The following is a 25,158-nucleotide window of genomic DNA, read 5'->3' on the forward strand; positions in this document are numbered from 1 at the left end:
TGGTAATGGTGAACAGATACTCGCATAATTTTTGCAGTTGGCATTTGCGTTCAGGATTTTCGGTTTCCGTTTGGAAGTAAATCCACCTTACCTCCACAGAGCATTTAGATTTACATTCGTCCCAGTTATGCTTAGTTGCTGAAAAGCTCTTCAGATACATATACTGTTGAAAACAATTGTCACCTGAAATTTCACACCATTTTGAGTCAGGTATATAATAGTGTTTTCAATCATCACCCAGTCTGTGGTTTTAGATAGCATTAGCGAATCAAATACTTGATATTTCTTAAAATAAATAGCCTATTTCTCCAAGTAATCAAACGCTATGGCATAGAAAACCATTCCTTCTCCCTCAAATTCCGAAATCAAATTAACTGTTTCTTGGGTAGTTCCAACCCTATACAACAGGAGAAGTCTGTTATTTTCTAGAATGATTGTGCTAAATCTAGAAGGTGCTTGCATCGTTGATACAGGATACGCAACATGCAACGTCATCTGTGAGATGACTTTCGTCAACATAAACTTGTTGACATAAATAAAGCTAAGACTGCATTTAGATGTTGCGCTAACAGATGGCGTTACTTCAGTACTCGAGCCCAGCTCATAACAATATTTCGCAAAATCGGGATAAAACTGGGTCTTATCGGGATGTCAGGGCAAGAAGATACATAAAAGTGACGGTCCTGGTATGTCAGGACGGATGGCAACCCTACCTTTATACCGATTCGGGACTAGGGGACTTGTCGGAAAATTTACAGTTGACACGTTGTCGTTGCATCAGTTTAAGCTGCTTAGAAGCTACACCTACGTCATATTCGCCATCGCCCTAGATACAGCTGTAGAGACGTGGCAAAAATGCTTGTACTCCCGTGCTGTTTTTCCAGTCACCTACTGCAGTCGACAATGCTTAGATAAGACCGAATTTGACGGTAGGATTCTTGAAATACTGTGATTCTCCACACTTATGCTCGTTGAACACTGATTGCTCCAGTCTTGTCAAACTGCACCTGTTAAGTTTTCAAATACCCGTATATATTAATTATGTAACGCAGTGATATATCCGGTATTCATGTAAGACAGATCCAAAGATAAACAAAATAAAATAGTACTGCTGCTGCTACTACTACCCATCCAATCGAGAGGGCTCTAGACGATCGATCATCAAGGGCTTCACCGAAAATTGCATCAACATCCTAACACCCGTATTCCATGCATTTCTCATCTTCGACAGAGTTGATATCGCTGAATTTTCTTTTCTAGACAGTCTTTGCAGTCCATCAAAGGTCAGTCAGTCAGGGGCACAGCGCTTTACGCTAATTTCTGTTGCATATTCTGAGGCGGAAGACAATGATTTACGCGCACGCATGCTAAAATTCAAACAGAATAGACTAACAGTTTGTTTTTATTTACCAAGCGTTAATGAGGCTGCGCGATCATATTTCCGAGTCAGTCTCAGATGGAATTATAATTCACTTCCTTCCTAGAATTTTATGCAATTAAGATAACGTAGTAGACCAACATTTTGAGAATAGCTTTTCAACACTGAGTGCCTTACTAAAACTTTGAATATGCTTCGACAAGTTTTAGGAGACAGTTGACATAACATGATTTTTAACTTCTTATCAACGAAGAGAAGTTTTACGACTTGCCTTCAGTGTTGTATTTGTAACAGAAAAGCCAAATTCCAGCTAAAACAGCTGCTACTGACTCACGTTCCTGAAAGAAACTGTTACAACAGTGATGTCACAGTGTTGTGCTGCGCGATGTGCTTTGGCTATTCTTGAAGAGTGTTATAGTCTCACAATTTAAGCGCTTTGATTCGACTACAGCGCGCTCTACCGGCTGCCGCAGGAACTCCTAACAGCCAGAGCAACACGCAGTTGGAGTTCAGCGGCGGGAAGGGTCGGTTGTGGGTAGACGGTTTGCGCGGGTGGATGCACGCGAGCGTTATCACCACCGTATCAACATGAAGCCTGGTGCATGTGTTTATCTGAGGATTGTTTTGACAGCGTGTTGCGTCGTCTGCTGCGCGACGTTCAATTTAGAAGCGCGTATTCCAATCATCAAGCGAGGTGCCATTGACTCCTACTTCGGATATTCTGTCGCGGAGCATCAGGTTATAAACGAAGCAACCGGTGTCATAGAGGAGAATTGGTAAGTTGGCACAGAAAGTTTACTCACCGTAGCTCGTAGATATGTGTCTCTTGGTATCACACGGGTAACAGTGTGAAATATGAATGAACAATAAAGGGATTCCCAGAAACATGCTCAATTTCGAATTTAAATAAAAAATAAACATTATTTTTTACTTAATTTCCCGTTTCAATTCAGAGAGAAAGTTAAGAAAATGCACAATTTTTGATATTGCACTTGTTGCTGCTTACCCACTGAAACTAGAATAAAGTTGTTTATCAGTGTACTACCTGTTTGTTACGAGACGCTCTTCAATAGCTGTATCAAGAAAGTAAGCAAACCAGCGCCAAGTGCTTACATTTCCCTATTTTTACAAGTAAAATCTATTTTGCACTTTGATCCTGCGGTTTTCTTCAGATTAATATTTCTCCAAGCCAGAACACAGTGTATCATGAAATTGGGACATGCACTCTTTTGTTATGGTACTGGAAAACTGTTGACGCTCTTTGCTCCCCTTGAACCCTTAAATATGACACAACACCTAACCTGGAAGTGTAAGTTTAGTACGCACGAGGTGCGCATATAGAATCAACAGGACACTGAAAAGTTGAAGCCACGGATCAAAAATTTTTTACTCTGAGATCTACTGGAGAAGTTTTTCAAATCACAGTATTATTTAGAAATTATCACCATTAAGCTGTAAAAGAATATATCACACCGTAAGTGTTTAGAGAAACAACGTGGCTTGCTAGACAGGCAGTGAATACAAAAAAATCCCTGACGGCTTACTTCGGCTTTTATTAGACGTCAAATTAATTATTTGGCTTCACGTACCACTCCGTTGGTTCTGATTCTCTGGAGGTCAGAAAGGATGCCAAGGGGTCAATGTGCCTTGACTCAGATGCCGAAAACAGAACACGGCGGTAACCTGTTTTGTTATCGCTAACTAAACCAGACCGTCCTCGTTTTTCTCGGGAAACAAATAATTTTAATATGCAGACCTGATGACTAGAGAGAGTACAGTGGCAATGATATCTTTTATGTGTAAAACGTATTTGAAATCGTTTCTTGCACTTTGTTTATTATGATCAGGTGCCTGCACTCACATGTCGAGAAAATTGTGATATAATGAACTAGCACACGGTTTGTCTATGTTAAATGACTAGTTTTTCCATGATGTTTCACTCTCGAGATTATCACCAAGCGTAATCAAGAGCACGGGGATTGATTTTCTTCGTTTTTATCCCTTCTTAAATTTCTATCAGAATTGTTTGCTTTAAAGACACTACTAACCCACTGCCATTTGTGAGGAATACATACAACTTTTCTCATATAACGTTGCACTTACACGAATGATACCTGCTTGGTACATACATTGCGGAATCCGGGGAAAAATCGTACTTTCTGAGCTCTGGAATGCATACTCTTTTGTAAAAGCCCGTAATATGCATCAAAATACTTCATTCGGGAAAGCAACATTTCAGCAAAGACGTAGTCAAGTCTAATGTTGTACAGGCCTATTTTAAAACTATAATTTGTGTAGTCGGCCTGATGGCTTAAACATCCGTAGTCGTTCTGCTGAAGAGTGCATGAGATACTGACTACAGTTAGAAGAAAGTTTTGACTTAATAAGGGTCATCGCATTGACATCGCCCTGACAGACAGAGATTATCAACTTAGCACTTCAAGAAAGAGATGCAAGTAGCTATTCAGTAAGATGATCTCACCGTTTATATAGTAGTCAAAATTTCTGGGACAGATGTAAATTTTCATGTCTTTGTCTTAATGTGCACGAATTTACGGAGAAAAATCGCGATGCAATTGGACAGTCACTTCTATTTAGATGTTCCTATTTGAAGAGCTTTCTGTGTTGTTGCTTATTTGAGCTCAGCAATTCCTCGAATGAAGATGATTAACGACCTGGTAAGATGCATTACAATTACGTCATTTCAGACTGATTAAGTGAGTTTCGACTGAAATGCGGTACGCAGAAACAGAGATGTCTTATATTTTTAGATGCGCAGTGCGACGAATTACTGTATATATTTCACACATGCAAAAATTCTTGAGTGTTAAGTTTTCTGTTAGTAGCATGTAACCAGGTATAGACAGCCACATTTACCATTGGGCAGTAGATGTTTCCATTTTAATGCCAAAGGTGAAGAGAGCAGGTTTGAGTTGTACTAAATCTTTTTATTCTGACATTCTGCTTTTCTAGTAAATAATATTACGATCAATATCAAAATTTAGAAGACATGAAAGTCACTAGAAACAGACTGACTGTATAAATTTGGAAACTGAATAAATCACGGAATAATGTAGATAGAGAGGTACAAATTGACACACATGCTTAGAATGACATGGAGTTTTATTAGAACCAAAAAAGTACAAAAGTTCAAAAAATGTCCGACAGATGGCGCTTCATCTGATCAGAATAGCAAAAATAATTAGCATAACAAAGTAAGACAAAGCGAAGGTGATGTTCTTTACAGGAAATGCTCAATATGTCCACCATCATTCCACAACAATAGATGTAATCGAGGAATAATGTTGTGAACAGCACTGTAAAGCATGTCCGGGGGTATGATGAGGCATTGGCGTCGGATGTTGTCTTTCAGCACCCGCGGAGATGTCGGTCGATCACGATACACTTGCGGCTTCAGGTAACCCCAAAGCCAATAATCGCACGGTCTGAGGTCTGGAGACCTGGGAGGCGAAGCACGACGAAAGAAGAGGCTGAGCACACGATCACACCACCAAACAACGCGCGCAAGAGGTGTTTCACGCGTCTAGCAATATAGGGTGGTTCTAATAAAACCCCATGTCATTCCAAGAATGTGTCAATTTTTACCTCTCTATCTACATTATTACGTGGTTTATTAAGTTTTCAAATTTATACTGACTTTTGATCACCCGGTATATGCTAAAAATGAAACCAACAGATAGTGTACGAAATGACGAGATTAAAGAGCAGAAGAAGAGAAGAAAAATTCTTAGAAAACGATTTCCAGTAGAGGAGACCTATACTACGTCATTCAGGTACAGCTAACTTGAAGCTAGAACGAGTAATATGAAAAAAATGTGTGCTACCTTTTAAGAAGTTTCCAACTGACTCAGGATTTCTTATTGCAACAGTGCATATGGAATACATGAAATAATTACATTTACAAATCAATAGCACAAGCTGTTCTGAGTTACCGCGTATCGACCCATGTTGAAACACCCCTTAGGAGTGAGTACTTGGTAGTGTCGACGGGCGGCAATGTATCCAGTCGATAGTACAGATGTCGAATACTGACGTGGGATACGTTATTCCTAGCCTGCTCGACCTGTTCACGTAGTTCTGAAAGAAAATAAATATACATATAATAAATTTCAAAGTTCCTGTTAGGAAAAACAAATAAATGGCAAATACATTTTGCTTAGAATGAAATTTTCACTCAAACGGCTCAGATGCAGACGAGGCTGAACTAAAAACCCCAGTGCTTATATAATATGCTGCAGCACTCAGCGATTGGCTCGACTCTACCCGAATTAGTGAATCGCTCTGGTGCGCAGCTGCGGGTCTGTGGCTTTGGCTCATTCATCCTTTGTGAACCTTCCACCCACAAAGGACCTCCCCCGACCTGCAGTCTATTTTGCACTGGCAGTACTCTGGCCAATTTCTGTCTAATGCATGACAATAGGATTGAGTGCTTGGCGCTGCAGTAGTCGTCAAACAAAGCACCCCCAGCTTCCCGCACCGCGGTGGGGAGCGTATTGTCTTTCCAGCCGCCATCATTTGGAGTAACACCCAAGTAAAAAAAATGAGATTTTCGCTCTGCAACGGAGTGTGCGCTGATATGAAACTTCCGATTAAAACTGTGTGCCGGACCGAGACTCGAACTCGGGACCTTTGCCTTTCGCGGGCAAGTGCTCTACCATCTGAGCTACCCAAGCATGAATCACGACCCGTCCTCACAGCTTCAGTTCTGCCAGTACCTCGTATCTTACCTCCCAAACTTCACAGAAGCTCTTCTGCGAACCATGCAGAACTAGCACTCCTGGAAGAAAGGATACAGCGGAGACATGGCTTGGCCACTGCATATCTGCCAGGAAGTTTCATAACAGCGCACACTCCGCTGCAGAGTGAAAATCTCATTCTGGAAACATCCCCCAGGCTGTGGCTAAGCCATGTCTCCGCTGTATTCTTCCTTGCAGGAATGCTGGTTCTGCATGATTCGCGGAAGAGCTTCTGTGAAGTTTGAGAGGTAGGAGACGAGGTTGTGGCAGAATTGAAGCTGTGAGGACGAGTCGTGAGTCGTGCTTGGGTAGCTCAGATGGTAGAGCACTTGCCCCCGAAAGGCATAGGTCCCGAGTTCGAGTCTCGGTCCGGCACACAGTTTTAATCTGCCGGGAAGTTTCACCCAAGTAAGTAGTTTTGAGTCCCATATCTTCCAATATGTTGTGCCTCACTACACCACATATATCATAGGACACAAATTACTGCTGCCGTGCACTATGCTTGTGTAATACACGTTTACATTCAAGCCTGGCGAAACATTTTCCCGTGGCGTTTTTATACATCCTCGGTACGACACGACGTGTTCCTCAAGAAGAATGAATTTGTTTATGGCCTCACATTAAGAGAGATTAAACTGGTTGTCATTGGTGATGATGCTCAGATCGCACTAACATAGTAAAATTCATAAAGAAGGTCTACCTTCACGGCCAATAGTAAAGATGTCGGCACACAGACTATGCTTTCGCACGTGAAGTTGAACATGCGGAGTTGAACGTGCTGCTGAACGCTCAATAACGATGCGGCTTCTCCATACGGCACGCGTGCCTCAGCGCGGTTTAAGTGATCGCAGCGCGCTCCAAGGGCAGTTGCTGGTTTATCTGCCTCACAGATCACGCAGTTTACAAAATGAACGGCCGTAAATTTCGTACATTACCTCTTTTAAAATTCACATACCCTTCCTTGTGTAAGTAGGCTGTTTAGGTTTTCTTGTTGGTAACGCCACATAGCGCTCTGTATGAAGAATCACTGGCTGTGCTGTGCGCAGTCTGTGGCTAGTTTGCATTGTTGTCTGCCATCGTAGTGTTGGGCAGTTGGATGTTAACAGCGCGTAGCGTTGCGCAGTTGGAGGTGAGCCGCCAGCAGTGGTGGATGTGGAGAGAGAGATGGCGGAGTTTTGAAATTTGTAAGACTGGATGTCATGAACTGCTATATACATTGACTTTTGAACACTATTGAGGTAAATACATTGTTTGTCCTCTATTAAAATCTTTCATTTGCTAACTGTGCCTACCAGTAGTTAGTGCCTTCAGTAGTTAAAATATTTTATTTAGCTGGCAGTAGTGGCGCTCGCTGTATTGCAGTAGTTCGAGTAACGAAGATTTTTGTGAGGTAAGTGATTGTGAAAGGTATAGGGCCATTCTTTTGTAGGGATTATTGAAAGTCAGATTGCGTTGCGCTAAAAAATATTGTGTGTCAGCTTAAGCACAGTCTTGCACAATTTTTCTAAGGGGACGTTTCACTTGTCCATATGCTAGTCATTTTGCTCTGTCTAGTACTCATAAACGAAAACTTCAATATCCATAAACATGTTATAACGACAAAAAAAGAAAGTAACATGTCCCTTCAATAAGGACATCGGCTTATGAAAGTTCCATTACACGTATTGCTATACATACAAATTTATTATATTTCCCGAGATTAGATACAATTTATTTCATCATTCTCACTTTTTAGTAAAATCCTAAGAGCATTCTTACTTGATGACTGATAATGCTCAGTAGCAAAATCTTTGCATCATGTGAGCTACAGAACTTGAAACAAGAAAGTGGAAAATACCTTACTGCAAGTACTACAAGCTGTCTTGTGGATAAAGCCAATCGAGCAAACTCACTCCTCTTAAAGAGCACACTTGCATTTACAGAACATGGAATATTACAGAATATCTTTCTAGTAAGCTAATAAGAAAGTATCAGAACCTCTTAGAAAACGCGAAGGTTAGCAAAAAATATTGGGATCCAGTGAGACACGAACCAGAAATACATCCACTTTTCTACGCATTACGCCACACAGACGAGGAATTATTTACAACACATTCCGTATTACCAGCTCTTGGGAGCTTTAATCGTAGACATGTTGTTAACTGACATTCAGTTACAACAAATTTACCAAGAACAACACATTTTTGATGGATCCTCCATGTGCCGTTGCCTTGAAACAGCATGCTTTCATAACACACAAGTTACAATTGTTCTGTAACCATCCAGTCAGTTTATTACAACACGTCATACAATTAATGATGGGTTTTCGGAATATGCTCAGTTTGCTGGTGCTTCGAAACGGCATATATTTATATAATATGGGCTTCAACTGAAAGCCATTTGTCGTCTCCCGACTGTTTACTGAAGATAATTGACGTCATGTGATGTAAGTATCGTTCTTCCCGCTCGAAAAGACTTCTGAATGTGTTTTGTCAACACAATGCCATCAGAAGCCCGACAAGCTGTACGCTCAACGATCACATGCATGGTCCGTGTGCTGATGGCTTAAGCAACATGGGTGCTCCTACATGTAATTTAGGAAACATTTTACTTCAGTGCTGAGACCATTGTTGGGCAAACGCTCAGATTATATACGTGCCTCGGCCGATTTCATCAACACAGTAAGGGCTATCTTTCTAAGCAGTTTAGTTAGGTTTGAAGGAGTAAACATATTACAAATGCCCTTGTAGCAGATTCTTTGGCACTAACATATCTGTGTTGTTTCTCCAGCCTAATTTATTTTCAGCCAAGAACATTTTGAGTAGACTGACGGAGTCGCCACGGGTAGCACTCTTTCCCCCAGTGGCCAACTTTTCTATGCAGGACTTTGGAGTGAGTATTGGAATCAAAGGCTCTTAAGGTCCCGAGTTCGAATCTCGGTCCGGCATACAGTTTTAATCTGCTAGGAAGTTTCATATCAGTGCACACTCCTCTGCAGAGTGAAAATCTCATTCTGGAAACATCCCCCCGGCTGTGGCTAAGCCATGTCTCCACAATATCCTTTCTTCCAGGAGTCCTAGTTCTGCAAGGTTCGCAGGAGAGCTTATGTAAAGTTTGGAAGGTAGGAGACGAGGTACTGGCAGAATCTAAGCCGTGAGGACGGGGTGTGAGTCGTGCTTGGGTAGCTCAGTTGGTAGAGCACTTGCCCTCGAAAGGCAAAGGTCCCGAGTTCGAGTCTCGGTCTGGCACACAGTTTTAATCTGTCAGGAAGTTTCATATCAGCGCACACTCCGCTGCAGAGTGCAAACCTCATTCTGTGTATAGCGTTGTTTAACATTGTAATTAACTAACAACACAGTTGCACTCGAGAATTCATTATTGTAAGCGTCATTTCTTCTTGAGCGACTAGAGCAGTGGTTCCCACTGAAAGATACAAACTAAACGATTCGATTCTGTTTCAGTCACGAAACTAAATTATTTTCAAAGTTTCATTGCTATTATCGCAGTTTTTAAGACTTCAGTAATGATTATATAATTTGTCAGTAATTACCTTTTCTCAGTTAGTAGCATTAATGCGGCAGAGGTTACAGGTTCCTCACATAGTCCACTCACTATACATGTATGTTGTGCATAGTCCCGTACGTCGCTAATGATGAAAGTGAGAGATATATGTAACAAATGCTAAATATCTCAAGAAAATGTCTTCTCCAAGTTGTACATAGTACCCGCAGTAGTCCAGAAATTGCTTCATTTCTCGCTTCGTAATAGTATATGAATTAACAGCAGGACACAGCAGTAGCTACATGAGAGCTACTATAGTGCTGTACACAGTATTATTATTATTATTATTATTATTATTATTTTATCATTATTATTACTGATATTACTATTATTGGCTGTGGTCAGACACAAACAATTCCTCAATTCTTCAAATTTCTGTCAGTTCAGCAAAAATATGGTTGGGGTTGGGTTATTTGGGGAAGGAGACGAGACAGCAAGGTCATCGGTCTCATCGGATTGGGGAAGAAAGTCGGCCGTGCCCTTTCATAGGAACCATCCCGGCATTTGCCTGGAGCGATTTAGGGAAATCACGGAAAGCCTAAATCAGGGTGGCCGCACACGGGACTGAACCGTCGTCCTCCCGAATGCGAGTCCAGTGTGCTAGCCACTGCGAAAAATGTGGTTCAAATGGTTCTAAGCACTATGGGACTTAACATCTTAGGTCATCAGTCCCCTAGACTTAGAACTACTTAAACCTAACTAACCTAAGGACACCACGCACATTCATGCTCGAGGCAGGATTCGAACCTGCGACTGTAGCAGCAGACTGGACCGCTCGTCCATAGCGGCCGGCTCAGTTCAGCAGTAAGGAATGCAGCAATAAAGTCATTTACGAACAGTAAGTATAATGCACATAGTTTAACTAGAGTTGCTTTGTGTAGGTACAGCAAGTGGCGCAACAGAGACGATTCATGCAGGTGAAGTGTTTTTTGTAGCAAGCGTCGATCTTCACTGTGGGTAATTCGCAATTCTTATCGGCGAAGGAGATGATAGCACTTGAGGTGCACCTACACACACACTGTACATATCATTCTTCTTTCTTAAAACGGTTCCAAGTCTTTCATTTTACAGTTTAGTTAGGTGCTAAAAGTTGGTGATAATGTGGGGAGGAGGTGGGGGCACTAGTCCGGGTTACTAACAGGCCGACCAACTGAGGGCTGTATTAGCGACAGTTTAATGAGTTTTATCAGCAAAACACGAAGTTTCTGCAGCCATCTTGCGTGTTGTATCAAAAGTAATCAGTATTTTAACATGTCCTAAACGAGGAAAGCGGGACACAAAAATAAAAAATAAACCATGAGAAGCAGTAGAACGCATGGTACATACAACACACATAACCACCAGCGTCATGTGAGAAATAAAATAGATAAAAACCCACTTAAGGGGGGTAGGACGTCAAACGGACCGACGTGGAACAGGAGAGGTACCACAGGACTTTTGATTTCCACTGTCTATACTTTTACAGATAAATTCATTAAACTTTTTCAGCATGACCAGAAAGGATTCACAAGTCATAGCAGTGGAAGTTCTAAAACATAACAAAATAATTTTTTTTTACATGTGAAATTTCATCATTTTTTTCAGTCACTGTTGGCAGTATTCGTTGCTATAGGTACACTTTTCTTCATAAGTAAGAGAGATTCTTCAATGAAGTTTGCACTGCTTATTAAATACAAACTCTTTAACGCAGAACTCCAGAATTTTTCAAATCTATGAAAAACTGTGGTAAAAATTGAGGTAATTAACTATAGAAGTTGAATTTTTTTAAAACATGAAGTTTAAAATGTACAAGCTCATTAATTTTTTCATAAATTAGAGTTTCATACGCATGTAAGTATGGTTTGCATGCTGTGCAAAATTCATCCAAGACTCTTTCTTACTTATGAAGAAAAGTGTACCTCTAGCAACAAATGTAGCCAATAGTAATTGAAAAAGGGATGAAATTTCACGTTTATAAAAAAAATGTATTTTGTTACGTTTCCGAACTTCCACTGCTATGTGTGTAAATCCTGACTCGTTCCTGGTCATGCTGACAAAGTTTTATGAATGTGTTTGTAAAAGTGTAGACAGTGGAAATTAAAATGTCCTGTGGTGCCTCTCCTGCTCCAAGTCGGCCCGATTGACGTCCTGACCCCCTTAAGTTAAGATAGCACGAAAAGTGCTGAAAAGTGTTTGGTAAGAACATCTACATGATTACTCTGCAATTCACAATTAAGTGCTTGGCAGAGGGTTCATCGAACCACAATCATACTACTTCCCCTCTACCATTCCACTCCCGAACAGCGTGCGGGAAAAACGAACACCTAAACCTTTCTGTTCGAGCTCTGATTTCTCTTATTTTATTTTGATGATCAATCCTACCTATGTAGGTTGGGCTCAACAAAATATTTTCGTATTAGGAAGAGAAATTTGGTGACTGAAATTTCGTAAATAGATCTCGCCGCGACAAAAAACGTCTTTGCTTTAATGACTTCCATCCCAACTCGCGTATCATATCTGCCACACACTCTCCCCTATTGCGTAATAATACAAAATGAGCTGCCCCCTTTTGCACCCTATCGATGTCCTCCTTCAATCCCACCTGGTAAGGATCCCACACTGATCAAACGGTGTCTTACATAATGCGAAATTTCTCTCCCTCTGACTATACTAAATTTATGGTAAATGCTGTGTTGCTTCTCGTTACAAGGCACCTTTCCGTCGTCCTTCACCGGTTCTTTACCTCAAGCGGACGAGACGTGAAACGTCAAACTTACCTCTTCGTTCTTGCCGAAGGGTAAACACAACAGGTGTGTTGATGTTTACACGAGTACCGCCACTTCACTGAAAACCGGTGAGTGAGAGTTGTGCCTTATAGCACGGGAGTTGAGGTGGATCGTGTGGTAGCCGGCCGGGAGAAACTGGCGCACCCTGTCGGCTCTAGTGTTACGCCCTTATTCATGGGTCGGCGTGCGGCTAACTCAGACGCCCCCTCGCGCAGTCCGTATGCACCGAGACAAAGGAGCGGGCCCCAGCGCGCATGGGCGGCTCTGTAATGAGGCGAAGAAAGAAGAAAAAGAAGAGGTATCCGGGGAGGCGACCGGGCGCCGCCCTTCTCCACAGGGTTAACTCTGGGCGCCTGTGGAACTCGCCTGCTCGCTCCCTTAGCACTTGTTGAAGCTCACGGCACGCATGCGTTAAATTGTCACGGATTCTGAATCGTCTGTGCTTGTTCGTTTCCAATTGTAGGTAACTAGTAAAACAGGTTCAAACATCTGATAATCTGCAAATTAATTGATGTTGATCATGGAACACCTTTATGGTTTTAACAAAAGCTAGTTTCTCAGGCGTCTCAATGTTTATGACGTCATATATCCTGAACCGTGCGTCGTAAGTGATACACCGGGCGATCAAAAAGTGAGTATAAATTTGAAAACTTAATAAACCACGGTGTAATGTAGATAGAGAGGTACAAATTGACACGCATGCTTGGAATGACACGGGGTTTTATTAGAACAAAGAAAGTTCACAAAATGTCCGACTGATGGCGCAGGGCAGCAAAACTTCTACCGTGACGGGTGAGAGGTACCCCGATATGTTACAGAATCTCATCATCCCCAGCCTGGCTGATAAACACCTGCTGGAGCGTACGATGTTTATGCAGGATGGCGCTCCACCCCATATTGCTAGACTCGTGAAAGATCTCTAGCGCCCGCGTCGTTTGGTGATGATCGTGTGCTCAGCCGCCACTTTCGTCATGCTTGGCCTCCCAGGTCCCCAGACCTCAGTACGTGCGATTATTGGCTTTGGGGTTACCTGAAGTCGCAAGTGTATCGCGATCGACCGATATCTGTAGGGATGCTGAAAGGCCGGCCGTTGTGGCCGTGCGGTTCTAGGCGCTTCAGTCTGGAACCGCGTGACCGTTACGGTCGCCAGTTCGAATCCTGCCTCGGGCATGGATGTGTGTGTGTCCCTAGGATAGTTAGGTTTAAGTAGTTCTAAGTTCTAGTCGACTGATGACCTCAGAAGTTAAGTCGCATAGTGCTCAGAGCCATTTGAACCATTTGATGCTGTTCACATTATTCCTTGACTACAGCTATTGTTGAGGAATGATGGTGGACATATTGAGCATTTCCTGTGAAGAACATCAAGTTTGCTTTGTCTTACTTTGTTGTGCTAATTATTGCTATTCTGATCAGATGAAGCGGCATCTGCCGGGCTTTATTTTTCTCTTAAAACCCCACGTCATTCCAAGCATGTGTGTCAATTTGTATCTCTCTATCTACAGTTCAGTTTTCAAATTTATACTGACTTTTTAATCACCCGGCAATATTGCAGCTGCATTCATTGCTATATGTGGATACCAACTGCAAAATATGTTGCGAATAGAGTTAGAGATTAAAACGCCATGCGTGATGCTGAAATTTTACTGGACGAACGGCAAAAGTGAACCAAACGCTGAACTTTCTTCCTTTCATTATTTTGTGGGGGCTGCCAGGAAGAAAAAAGTATCGAAAAGTTTTTGTTAGAAGTCCCTAAGTGCTTCATTCTCAAATACTGGTGAATATAGGCAGTGTAATATACGCGCAATGAGTTATGCTTGCTCAAGATATGCACTGATGTGGCCAAAGTCATGGGATAGCGATATGCATATATATATACACTACTGGCCATTATAATTGCTACACCAAGAAGAAATGCAGATGATAAACGGGTATTCATTGGACAAATATATTATACTATAACTTACATGTGATTACATTTCCATGCAATTTGGGTGCATAGGTCCTGAGAAATCAGTACACAGAACAAACACCTCTGGCCGAAATAACGGCCTTGATACGCCTGGGCATTGAGTCAAACAGAGCCTGGATGGCTGCCCATGCAGCGCCAACACGATACCACAGTTCATCAAGAGTAGTGACTGGCGTATTGTGACAAGCCAGTTGCTCGGCCACCATTGACCAGACGTTTTCAATTGGTGAGAGATCTGGAGAATGTGCTGGCCAGGGCAGCAGTCGAACATTTTCTGTATCTAGAAACGCCCGTACATGACCTGCAACATGCGGTCGTGCATTATCCTGCTGAAATGTAGGGTTTCGTAGGGACCGAGTGAAGGGTAGAGCCACGGGTCGTAACACATCTGAAATGTAACGTCCACTGTTCAAAGTGCCGTCAGTGCGAACAAGTGCTGACCGAGACGTGTTACCAATAGCACCCCATACCATCACGCCGGGTTATACGCCAGTATGGCGATGACGAATACACGCCTCCAATGTACGTTCACCACGATGTCGCCAAACACGGATGCGACCGCCATTATGCTCTAAAGAGAACCCGGTTTCATCCGAAAAAATGACTTTTTGCCATTCGTGCACCCAGGTTCGTCGTTGAGTACACCATCATGGCGCTCCTGTCTGTGATGCAGCGTCAAGGGTAACCGCAGCCATGGTCTCCGAGCTGATAGTCCGTGCTGCTGCAAACGTCCTCGAACTGTTCGTGCAGATGGTTGTTGTCTTGGAAACGTCCCTATCTGTTGACTCAGAGATCGAGACGTGGCTGCACGAACCGTTACAGCCATGCGGATAAGATACCTGTCATCTCGACTGCTAGTGATACGGGGCCGTTGGGATCCAGCACGGCGTTCCGTATAACCCTCCTGAACCCACCGATTCCATATTGTGCTAACAGTCATTGGATCTCGACCAACGCGACCAGCAATGTCGCGATACGATAAATCGCAATCGCGATAGGCTACAATCCGATCTTTCCCAAAGTCGGAAACATGGTGGTACGCATTTCTCCTCCTTACACGAGCATCACAACGACGTTTCACCAGGCAACGCCGGTCAACTGCTGTTTGTGTATGAGAAATCGGTTGGAAACTTCCCGCATTTCGGCATGTTGTAGGTGTAGCAGCCGGCGCCGACCTTGGGTAAATGCTCTGAAAAGCTAATCATTTGCATATCACAGCATCTTCTTCCTGTCAATTAAATTTCGCGTCTGTTGCACGTCATCTTCGTGGTGTAGCAATTTTAATGTCCAGCAGAGTAGATAGCGATAGTATCGCGTAACGAGTTATAAAAGGTCAGTGCATTGGCGGAGCTGTCATTTCTGCTCAGAAGACTCATGTGAAAAGACATCCGACGCGATTATGGTCGCATGGTGGGAATTAACAGACTTCAATCGCGGAATGATAGTTGGAGCTAGATACGTGGGTCTTCAAATGATAATTAAATCGAAACCCTTAGCTGCCGACATGTGTTGTTGATGTACATCAATAGGGACAGCTGAAAATGTGCGCACCGGCCGGGAATGTTATTACACTGTCTTTACTTGGTAATTCTTTCTTCATAAAAGCAAGTAACTTTGAGTAATGTTGAGTAAATATTTCACTTTGGCTGTATGAGTCACACTAGCACACATATGTTAAGTTCAGACATGGAGTGGGAGAGGGAATAAACACTTTTATCATAAATGCGGCACACCGTGGATCAAATTATTGCTTTTCCACATCTGCTCCGGATAATCATGTAGGGAACATTCACTTGCTACTGTAACGTAATCAAGAAAGAAAGAAAACTGTATCTGTACTCACTACCTTGCCTCGTATTCAGAAAAGTCAGTAATGACCACTCGAAGTGGTCTGTCATGTAGCGGCTGCCTTTCCGCATGCGTCTCAGTGCCAATTTTCGATACAAAGAGAGCGGCGTGTACTAGCTGTCTCCAGTGCAAAAACTCTCACCTCTAGATAGATGGATGAATAGTTATCAGTCGAAATATTGTGGGAAGAGGACGAAGTTATCTGGCTGCAGTCCCGAAACTTCGTGGACTTGCTTGGAGATATTGAAGACAGGAAGAAATGCCTAACTCTACCACCACATCCAACAGCTCAGATTCTAGGAGTGTGAGGGTTATCTTCATTCGTAGTTTAACACCTAATAAGTCACATATTTTTCAAGCTTGGATTAAATTTCGCCCTATTTCATAGTTACGTTTACGTTCCACCCTTTCCCATACCTATGCCCTCCGTACAACGTTAGTGGACGTTGGGAAATTCATTTTGTTTTCATTGTGTTACAGCAGGGTAGAACGTGGCGGTAACACAATATTTTTGGAGATGATGCCTAAAAGCCAACTTAAGCCTTCTAGTGTCAAAATCATCTAGCAAACTCTCTCGAAATGGTGATCAGTAAAACTGCCCATTATTTAATATTTATTGCCAAGCCCAACATGAGTAATGGGATGGTTAATATTCATAGCAATGAATCAGAAATACGAAATCACGTATGATAGTTTCACTGGTCCGTTTGAAAGCGTTTGCAAAAAATTATCAATGTCAACTCCAGTTACTGCTCATTTGCTGTTCGAAGAAAGACACATTACAAAGGAAGAGCGTTCACAACCACCTCTAGACCATGGATATAAATCTACATTTGCAGCCGCTTTAGTACCAGAATCACAGTACCAAATTCCATAACGTGCTTCTTCAAGCTCAGGCAAACAATGCACGCCACCTGTTGCACGTGTACTATACGTTTCACCAAAAGTTGACGCTACATTGTCCAGACTACCAAGAGTTACTGCATTCGTTTTTTAAGCGTAGAGATAGTAGATACATCGACTGAATCAGAGTCATTTCCAAATTCTGAATATTCCGCGTGCTCTTCTGTAACCTATACCCAGCAGTTCAATGCTCGATCGGTCGAAGCTTCGTCTCCCATAGAGGTAGCCATCTCCATGAAGTCATTCTTATACATCTAGAAAAAAAAATCTGCAATGTCAGTATGGTCCCTGTAACAATAACTACCAACCAAAATTGAGTAACTAAAGTGCTTGTTACATTTGTGTCGATGGTCGTCTGCACAAACGCTTTTATCGAGATGAACGGCGGCTCGTAACGTGCAGCGCACCACGGACACAGGCTGGTGGGAGCAGTATTATGCCATGGAAGACATTGCCTTGCGCTTGCATAGTAGTAATGGAATACGTGCCCGGCCGGTTAGCCGATCGGTCTCACGCACGGCTTTCCAAAACGGGAAGGAGCGCCTGGTCCCTGGCAGGAATCCGCCCGGCGGACTTGAAACAAGTCCGGTGAGGCGGCCAGTCTGTGGATGGTTTTTAGGAGGTTTTCCATCTGCCTCGGCGAATGCGGGCTGGTTCCCCTTACTCCGCCTCAGCTACACTATGTTGGCGATTGCTGCGCAAACAAGTTCTCCACGTACGCGTACACCAACAGTACTCTACCACGCAAACATTGGGATGTGAGACGGTCCGGGAAGGCGGGGGGGAGGGGGTCCAAGTGGGGCCGAACCGCACAATAACCCTGAGAGAGTGGTTCGGTGTGGGGCTGGCGGAGGGGTGAAGGGGACTGCTGTAGTCGTTCTGGGGTTGTGGAGCACTGCGGCTGTGGCGGGGACGGAGCCTCTCCGTCGTTTCTAGGTCCCCAGTTAAAATACAACATAGAACAGTGGAAGACGTACTGACAGCTGCGAACCACCTGCACCTCTTCATGCTTGATATCTTACCGATGGCGGTGTCACCTTTCAGCCGTATAATTGTCCGCATCTCCCGTTGATGTCTCGGCGACAAAATTCGCCGAATGAAAATCCAATGGAACCCATCTGGGTAGCTATCGGGAGCCATCACGGCGTACGCAAATCAGCGGCCCGCTGTTTACGGGTGTTACATGACCTGTGCGTAGACGTCTAATGCTACATACCTACACGAACCTACCAACAAACTGTCGGATCCGTGCTGTGCAGAATCTGTGACGTATTGCGTTCCTAAGACGAGCAAACAAGCTATTAAGCAGGTGGTCATAATGTTGTGGCTCATTAGTGTACATATGTACTGCTAATGTAAAAGGGAATACTGCTTAGCCCGCATCTCGTGGTCGTGCGGTAGCGTTCTCGCTTCCCACGCCCGGGTTCCCGGGTGCGATTCCCGGCGGGGTCCGGGATTTTCTCTGCCTCGTGATGGCTGGGTGTTGTGTGATGTCCTTAGGTTAGTTAGGTTTAAGTAGTTCTAAGTTCTAGGAGACTGATGACCATAGATGTTAAGTCCCATAGTGCTCAGAGCCATTTGAACCATTTTTGAATACTGCTTATAAATTCGTGTAGTAGGAATGGTGCAGGGAGCAAACGCGTCATCCTAGGTACAATTACGAAAATTCGCTTTCGCGCTCTATGATTAGTCGAATTTTAACACCAGAGAACGATTGCTTCATGAGTATGTGTTAGCGTGTGATTTTGCGAGTACCCTTCTTCACTCCAATTTGCAATTCCGTCCAGTTGTTTGTTACCTAGAACTAAACAGCACGGTTGTTGTTTCACTCCTTGGTTCTTCGCAGCCGGACCGAGTTGGCAAAGGTCCTAACCTCTTGTGTAAGATTCAAGAATAGGTCGTTCCAGAATCTCGTAGCTACTGGCCTTCACAGATGAACGACGTCCTTCTACCCTACTCTCATGTCAGTTGTAAACTAACATCACAGGCGGTTGACATCACCAGTTTAAGGTAACTTCATACGCTTGTGGCAAAGGTTAAATCGAGTTGGCAGTTCGCAAGTGTAGCTGCCGTACTCAGATTTCTTTCTTGCTATGCTACAGCTTGACATCTCAGCACACTTCCGTATGTTCTCTGCGACTGCTTAGACCTCTACATCAGTGGTGTCTGTACTACCTGGACGTAGAAGTCTCTGCAGAGAGGCCGAGCGGTTCTAGACGCTTCAGCCCGGAACCGCGCGACCCCTACGGTCGCAGGTTCGAATGCTGCCTCGGTCATGGATGTGTGTGATGTCCTTATGTTAGTTAGGTTTGAGTAGTTCTAACTTCTAGGGGACTGGTGACCTCAAATATTAAGTCCCATAGTGCTCAGAACCATTTGAACCTTGTGCGTCATTCACCTTGTTGTACTGAAGCAAAAAGTTGCAATCGGTGTGTATCTGATTAAGGATTATTTGCTTGTTTCTGAAGAAAGAAGATAGGAGACGAATTACTGTCAGGAGCAAAGATATGACGGAAGGTTACGAGTCGTGCTTGGATCGCTCAGTCGGCAAAGCACTTGACTGCGGAAGGCAAAGGTCCCAGGCTTGAGTTCCCGTCAGGCACACAGTTGTAATCTACCAGAAACTTAGTTATAAACGTAAAGTCATTGGCTTTAACAGTGATTCGAGCAGCACAAACGCGCAATTCTTCAGCAGGAAACCCTGACATAACGACAATCATTCCTTTTTTACATAAACTACGAAGTTTTGGAGTCTTTGTTGTGGTCTGCGGTAACAGAAAATTAGTCCTCCAGAAATATTTCGTCTCCTTTGTGTTTTTTCTGTATATACCGTGCATGAAAGACACACATTTGCAATACTGTTTCGGAAATCCATTAACTGTCTCATTGAACATGTATCTCTGTTGGCAAAATAGACAACATGCTGTAGAGTGAAGTATTGTTTCTAAACATTCGATATTCATGTAAGTCCGCAGGCTTTCGTGGTCGTTGCCACTGAAGTTAAAATGTTCTGGGTAATTAGGCCGCGTCATATTTCTTCTAAAATGTTCGACGATGGCCCGCCAATGGTATCCACAGGAGATGAGCTACCAACGCCCATTCTTCTGTATTAGAGCGGGATTATTAGCCCATTACTATGGGCCACGAATGGTAGCCATATGAATCTTAACCAATACTATCACTTCTCCAGCACGAACGCCACAAAACTCCCTCTTTATAAGTGGACGCGACACTCATCTCTGACAGTATTCTAGCAGTAGTGGACACCAAAAGTTGCTGAGGAAGACCCCAGCAGAGGGGTCGAAACTTCTAACTTTTTAGAAGAAACATTACGCTACCTAATTACCCAGAAGATTTTTAACTTCATTGAGGTGTATTGTGACGTTTTAGTGAGCGTTTCTGTGACGCTGAGTGGTGACAGAAATGTTGATGGCCAATCCATTGCTGCAGATGGCAAGCATGTAAAATTGTATTTCGCTTTAGACAGAGAAGCAGGTGCCGTTCGTATTTTGATGTCAGTTTATACTTAATGAATACTTGCTCAGTTCTTTCTAAATTTGTATCATCTGAGGAATTGATATCGACTTTCGCACAATGTTATTTCTGGCTGCCACTTTCTGTTTGGTGTTTAGGCAATGCTTTTTACATGTTAGCGCGCTATCCAGAGTTACTCCAAACTATTTGGGAGTGTGTTTATGTTAGAGTGCGATGCCTCCCCATGGGGTGCTAATCCATGCACTGTGCGCTCAAGCGCGCTTGCTCTATGTTATTCCACTGCTGAATATGCATGTTCGGTATGGTACAAGTCCAGTCATGCCAGGAACGTAGATGTGGCTTTAAATGAGCGTTGCTGGATTATCACGGATTATCAGACCTACTGCTGTGGACAAACTCCATTGCCTCGCTGGTTTAGCTCCTCCTGAAATCAGACGTGGGGTAGCTGCGAGATATGAGAAAAGTAAGACCACAACTAAGGAAGCCCACCCACTATATGGTCGTCAGGCTGAAATCAAGAAAGAGCTTGACAACTGCTGAGGCTCTCATCGAGAACCCACATACCTCACATACGGCAAGGATCTCGCGATGGCGGGAGAAATGTCGGTATTTGGGAGAATGGGTGGTTCCACAGGAAGAACTTCCCCCTGAACATTAGAAGGTCTCTCAATAGATTACGATCAAACGCAAGGAGATGCAAGACCGGACTTGTGGTTTCTCTGTGGACTCAGTTCTTTGCCAGTGTGGCGTTGAGCAGACTAACAGCCATTTCCTTCAGTGTTCCTCATCACCTACCTCCTGCGCCATGCAAGACCTTATGAGAGCTACACCAAATGCACTTGAAGTGTCCAATTTTTGGTCAACACATATATATCGATATTTCTGTACTTTTGATACAATAAATAAATAAATATCGACTTTGTTCAAGAGGCGTCTTCATTGTTTACGACACTTGATTTTACGAGTCACATATCGTTAGAGATTTGGCCAATACATATGTATAGGGCTGGGGCATAAGATCGTAGCGTTTTTCCCTAAGTTTAACAAACATACATAGTAGGTACACCTAGCGGAGACTTTATTTATCAATAATATGTTATCCATCACGATTTGCAATAATCTGCAAGCGCTGGGGTGACTTTCCGATTCCACGACTACAGAAATCACTTCGTTTTGCGGCGAAGAACTCCTTGAAAACGATGGAGGGCGGAAAAGATGAAAATATGAGGGCACAAGATGAGGTGAGTAAGGTAGGTGCGGAATGTCTTCTGACCCCAACACCTGAATAGTGTTTCTTGTCAGTATAGCAGAAGGCGGGCAAACGTTATCGTGGAGTAGCATCACCTCACGCAGCCTTCCTGATAGTTGTTTGTGGGCTGGGTCCGCAAGACGGCTCAGTTGTTAACAAGATATGTCAGTAGTGACGGTTACACCTCGGGAAAGCTATCCGTAGCACACCACATCGTCGCTGTTCCAGCTGATGCATAACATTAGCTAATGTGGATGCGCGCAGGTGTTTGTACAGGGAATTGCTTCTTTGTTCGGGCTCAACTATTCCTTTCTTTTCCTTAAGTTCGCATAAACACACCATTTCTCGCCACCAGTAATGATACAGGATAGGAATGGTCGGTATTGTTCACGAGTCAGTTGATGACGAGCAAGCAGAGATGGACTTATGGCCACAAGCTGATTTTCGTGATTTTGGCTTGGATCCTGCGGCACCCATACGCCCAATAATTGAACCTTCGCCATTGGATGCCAATGTCGCGCGATTGTGGGATGATCACAGTTCATTACATTTGCCGTTTCTCGGGTGCGCCATGGGGATCATTTTGGATTAATGCATTCAAACGCTCTTCGTCAAACCCTGGAGATCTTTCTGAACATGGAGAATCATTAATGTCGAAATGAGAAAACCATTTTCTTTGCCGTGACCTGTCCAATGGCATTATCCCCATACAAGTCGCAAATGCTTGTGGCTGCCTCCGCTGCCGTCACCCCTCTATTGAACTCGGACAGTGGAATATGTCGAAAATGTACCAATTTCTCCACTTGTCACTCCACTTTCTAGCGGCCATGGCACTAATCGCTATCACCAAATGACAGAGAAGCAGTAACAGTAGAATGGGTTGTTCAGGAGAGCTCCTAGTCATTGGGTGTCACCTTTCCCTGTAAGCCTGCCGAAGTCGACTGTTGGTGAAGTTAAGTAGAAACGCGAAGGAACAACCACAGCTAAATCGAGACCAAGCAAACCTCATGTACTGACGGGCAGGAATAATCAAGCGTTGTGGACGGTCGTTGTAAAATATTGCATGAAATCAATGAAAGGAATCATTCGTGAATTCCAAAGTGCTACCTGTCTCTAGCACAATGAGTGTGCACAGGGAACTGATTGGTTAGTTGATTTGGGAGGAGGGGACAAACAGCTAGGTCATCGGTCCCGTCGGGTTAGGGAAGGATGAGGAAGGAAGTCGGCCGTGCCCTTTCAAAGGAACCGTCCCGGCGTTTGCCTGAAGCGATTTAGAGAAATCGCGGAAAGCCTGAATCGGGATGGCCGGACGCGGGTTTGAATCGTCGTCCTCCCCAATGCGAGTCCAGTCAACTAACCAACTCGCTCGATGCAGCGAACTGAAGAGAAGCTTGAGGTGGATCATAGAGCGAAGCTTGCCGCAATGTCTAACGCGCTGCTTCCGGTCCCTGGCACGAATCCGCCCGGTGGATTAATGTCGAGGTCCGGTGTGCCGGCCAGCCTGTGGATGGTTTATAAGGCGGATTTCCATCTATCTCGGCGAATGCGGGCTGGTTCCCCTTATTCCGCCTCGTCTACAGTTTGTCGGCGATTGCTGTGCAAACACCGTTTCCATGTACGCGTACACCATAATTATTGTACCGCGCAAAAATTTGGGGTTACACTCGTCTGATATGAGAACACAATAACCCTGGCTTCGGTGTGGGTGGGTGGACTGCTGTGACCTGTTCGGGGTTGTGAACCACTGAGGTCTACACCGGGTCGAAGCTTCTCCGTCCTGTTTAAGTCCCCGGACTCGTACATACATACAAAGAGCGATGCTACTCGCTAACGGATAACTGGAAACGAGTGATTCGGAGTGATGAATCGCACTATACTCTATGGCAATCCGCTTCTCATGGAAGGATTTGGGGAAGTATTTTTCGTGGTTGGAGTGCGGTCCCATTATTGCGTCTACGAAAATGCTAAATACGGAAGGATATGAATACATTTAACGGTATTGTGTACTGCTTACATTAGAGGAACTTTTCGGAGATGGTGAGTGGTTCAAATGGCTCTGACCACTATGGGACTTAAGATTTATCAGTCCCCTACAACTTAGAACTACTTAAACCTAACTAACCTAAGGACGTCATACACATCCATGCCCGAGGCAGGATTCGGATCTGCGACCTTAGCGGTCGTGCGGTTCCAGACTGAAGCGACTAGACCCGCTCCGCCACAGGGGCCGGCGATGGTCATTGTATCAGCATGCAAATGTACCCTGTCACAAAGCGGCATGTGTGAGGGAGTGATTTTCGAACAATAACATTCCCAAATGGACTCCACTGCCCAGAGTCCAGAGTTTTTGGAATCAGTTGGCACTTCGACTTCACTCCAAACCACTGCGTCCAACATCACTGCTCTCTGTGCCTTCGGCTCTTGAGGAAAAATGGCTGTCATTCCTCTACAGACAAACCTCATTGAAAGTGTGACCAGTAGAGTTCAAGCTGTCATAAAGCCAAGTATCACAGTAGGATTTTTGAAATGATGCAGTGAGAACAGCAGTACTGTCATCGTTTCATTCCTTTTCCACTCCTTCTAAAACCGTTAAATTTGTTCTCCAGAAATCTGCAACATGCGATGTAAATAGGCTGATGAAGGTGCAGAATCGGAAAATATTTTCTTTTGCCTGCTAGTGATACCTTATGACCCCCTATTTATAGTTAGGGAAGAAGCAAAGTTTGAGGTTCTTTACCCGGAACGCTTTGACACGTAGCAGTCACTTCACTCCTACAGATCAATTGAAACGTCTCCGTGACCGAGGTAGTCGGCACGGTAGCTCAGCGTATTCGGAAGGAAAAAAAATAAATAAATAAAAACTGAGTGAACGAATGAAAGGTGAACTTCAACGTGTTATGGGACGGTCGCTCCAAACAAAATGAGATCAACAGTGAACGCGCGCGTCTCGTGTGGAGGCGCTCCACCCGAAGGCAGGCCTGTTCGAATCCTGGTTGTGGAAAAAATTTTCTCTGGCAGTATTTGCTCGACAAGGGGAGGAGATGTGACGTTAAGTTGCCGATCACCAGACGTCGCGCAAATGTCTTCGTTTAAATACCAAACCTCTCCGCAGTGTCTCGTGAAATGTGGCATGTGACTGTTTTAATAGTGATCTGTCCGTCGGATGGGTACGCTAAATTTGGCGGCCTCCTTGGTGCTATTGGCGACACAATATATATACATCTAGTATTACAAATATTGGAGTGGAGTGTGTT

General features: G+C 43.8%; 1 protein-coding gene and 1 non-coding gene across 3 annotated transcripts in view; both read left to right on the plus strand.

Annotated features, from left to right (window-relative positions):
• The first annotated feature begins 1,816 nt into the window (after window positions 1-1,816).
• Window positions 1,817-25,158, plus strand: part of LOC126356133 (integrin alpha-PS1) — a 535,136-nt gene continuing 511,794 nt past the window's right edge. The window contains exon 1 of one of the 2 annotated variants that reach the window (XM_050006842.1): window positions 1,817-2,154. In XM_050006842.1, the coding sequence (XP_049862799.1) occupies window positions 1,967-2,154 (188 nt within the window). In that variant the 5' untranslated portion in view covers window positions 1,817-1,966. The remainder of the gene's footprint in view (window positions 2,155-25,158) is intronic. The other variant, XM_050006841.1, reaches the window with a different exon arrangement.
• On the plus strand, window positions 9,289-9,363 carry Trnas-cga (transfer RNA serine (anticodon CGA)). The gene has a single exon. It is a non-coding gene; the product is annotated as a tRNA-Ser (tRNA).

Source organism: Schistocerca gregaria, chromosome 3 (genome assembly GCF_023897955.1).
Source record: "Schistocerca gregaria isolate iqSchGreg1 chromosome 3, iqSchGreg1.2, whole genome shotgun sequence".
Classification (NCBI taxonomy): Eukaryota; Metazoa; Arthropoda; class Insecta; order Orthoptera; family Acrididae; genus Schistocerca; species Schistocerca gregaria.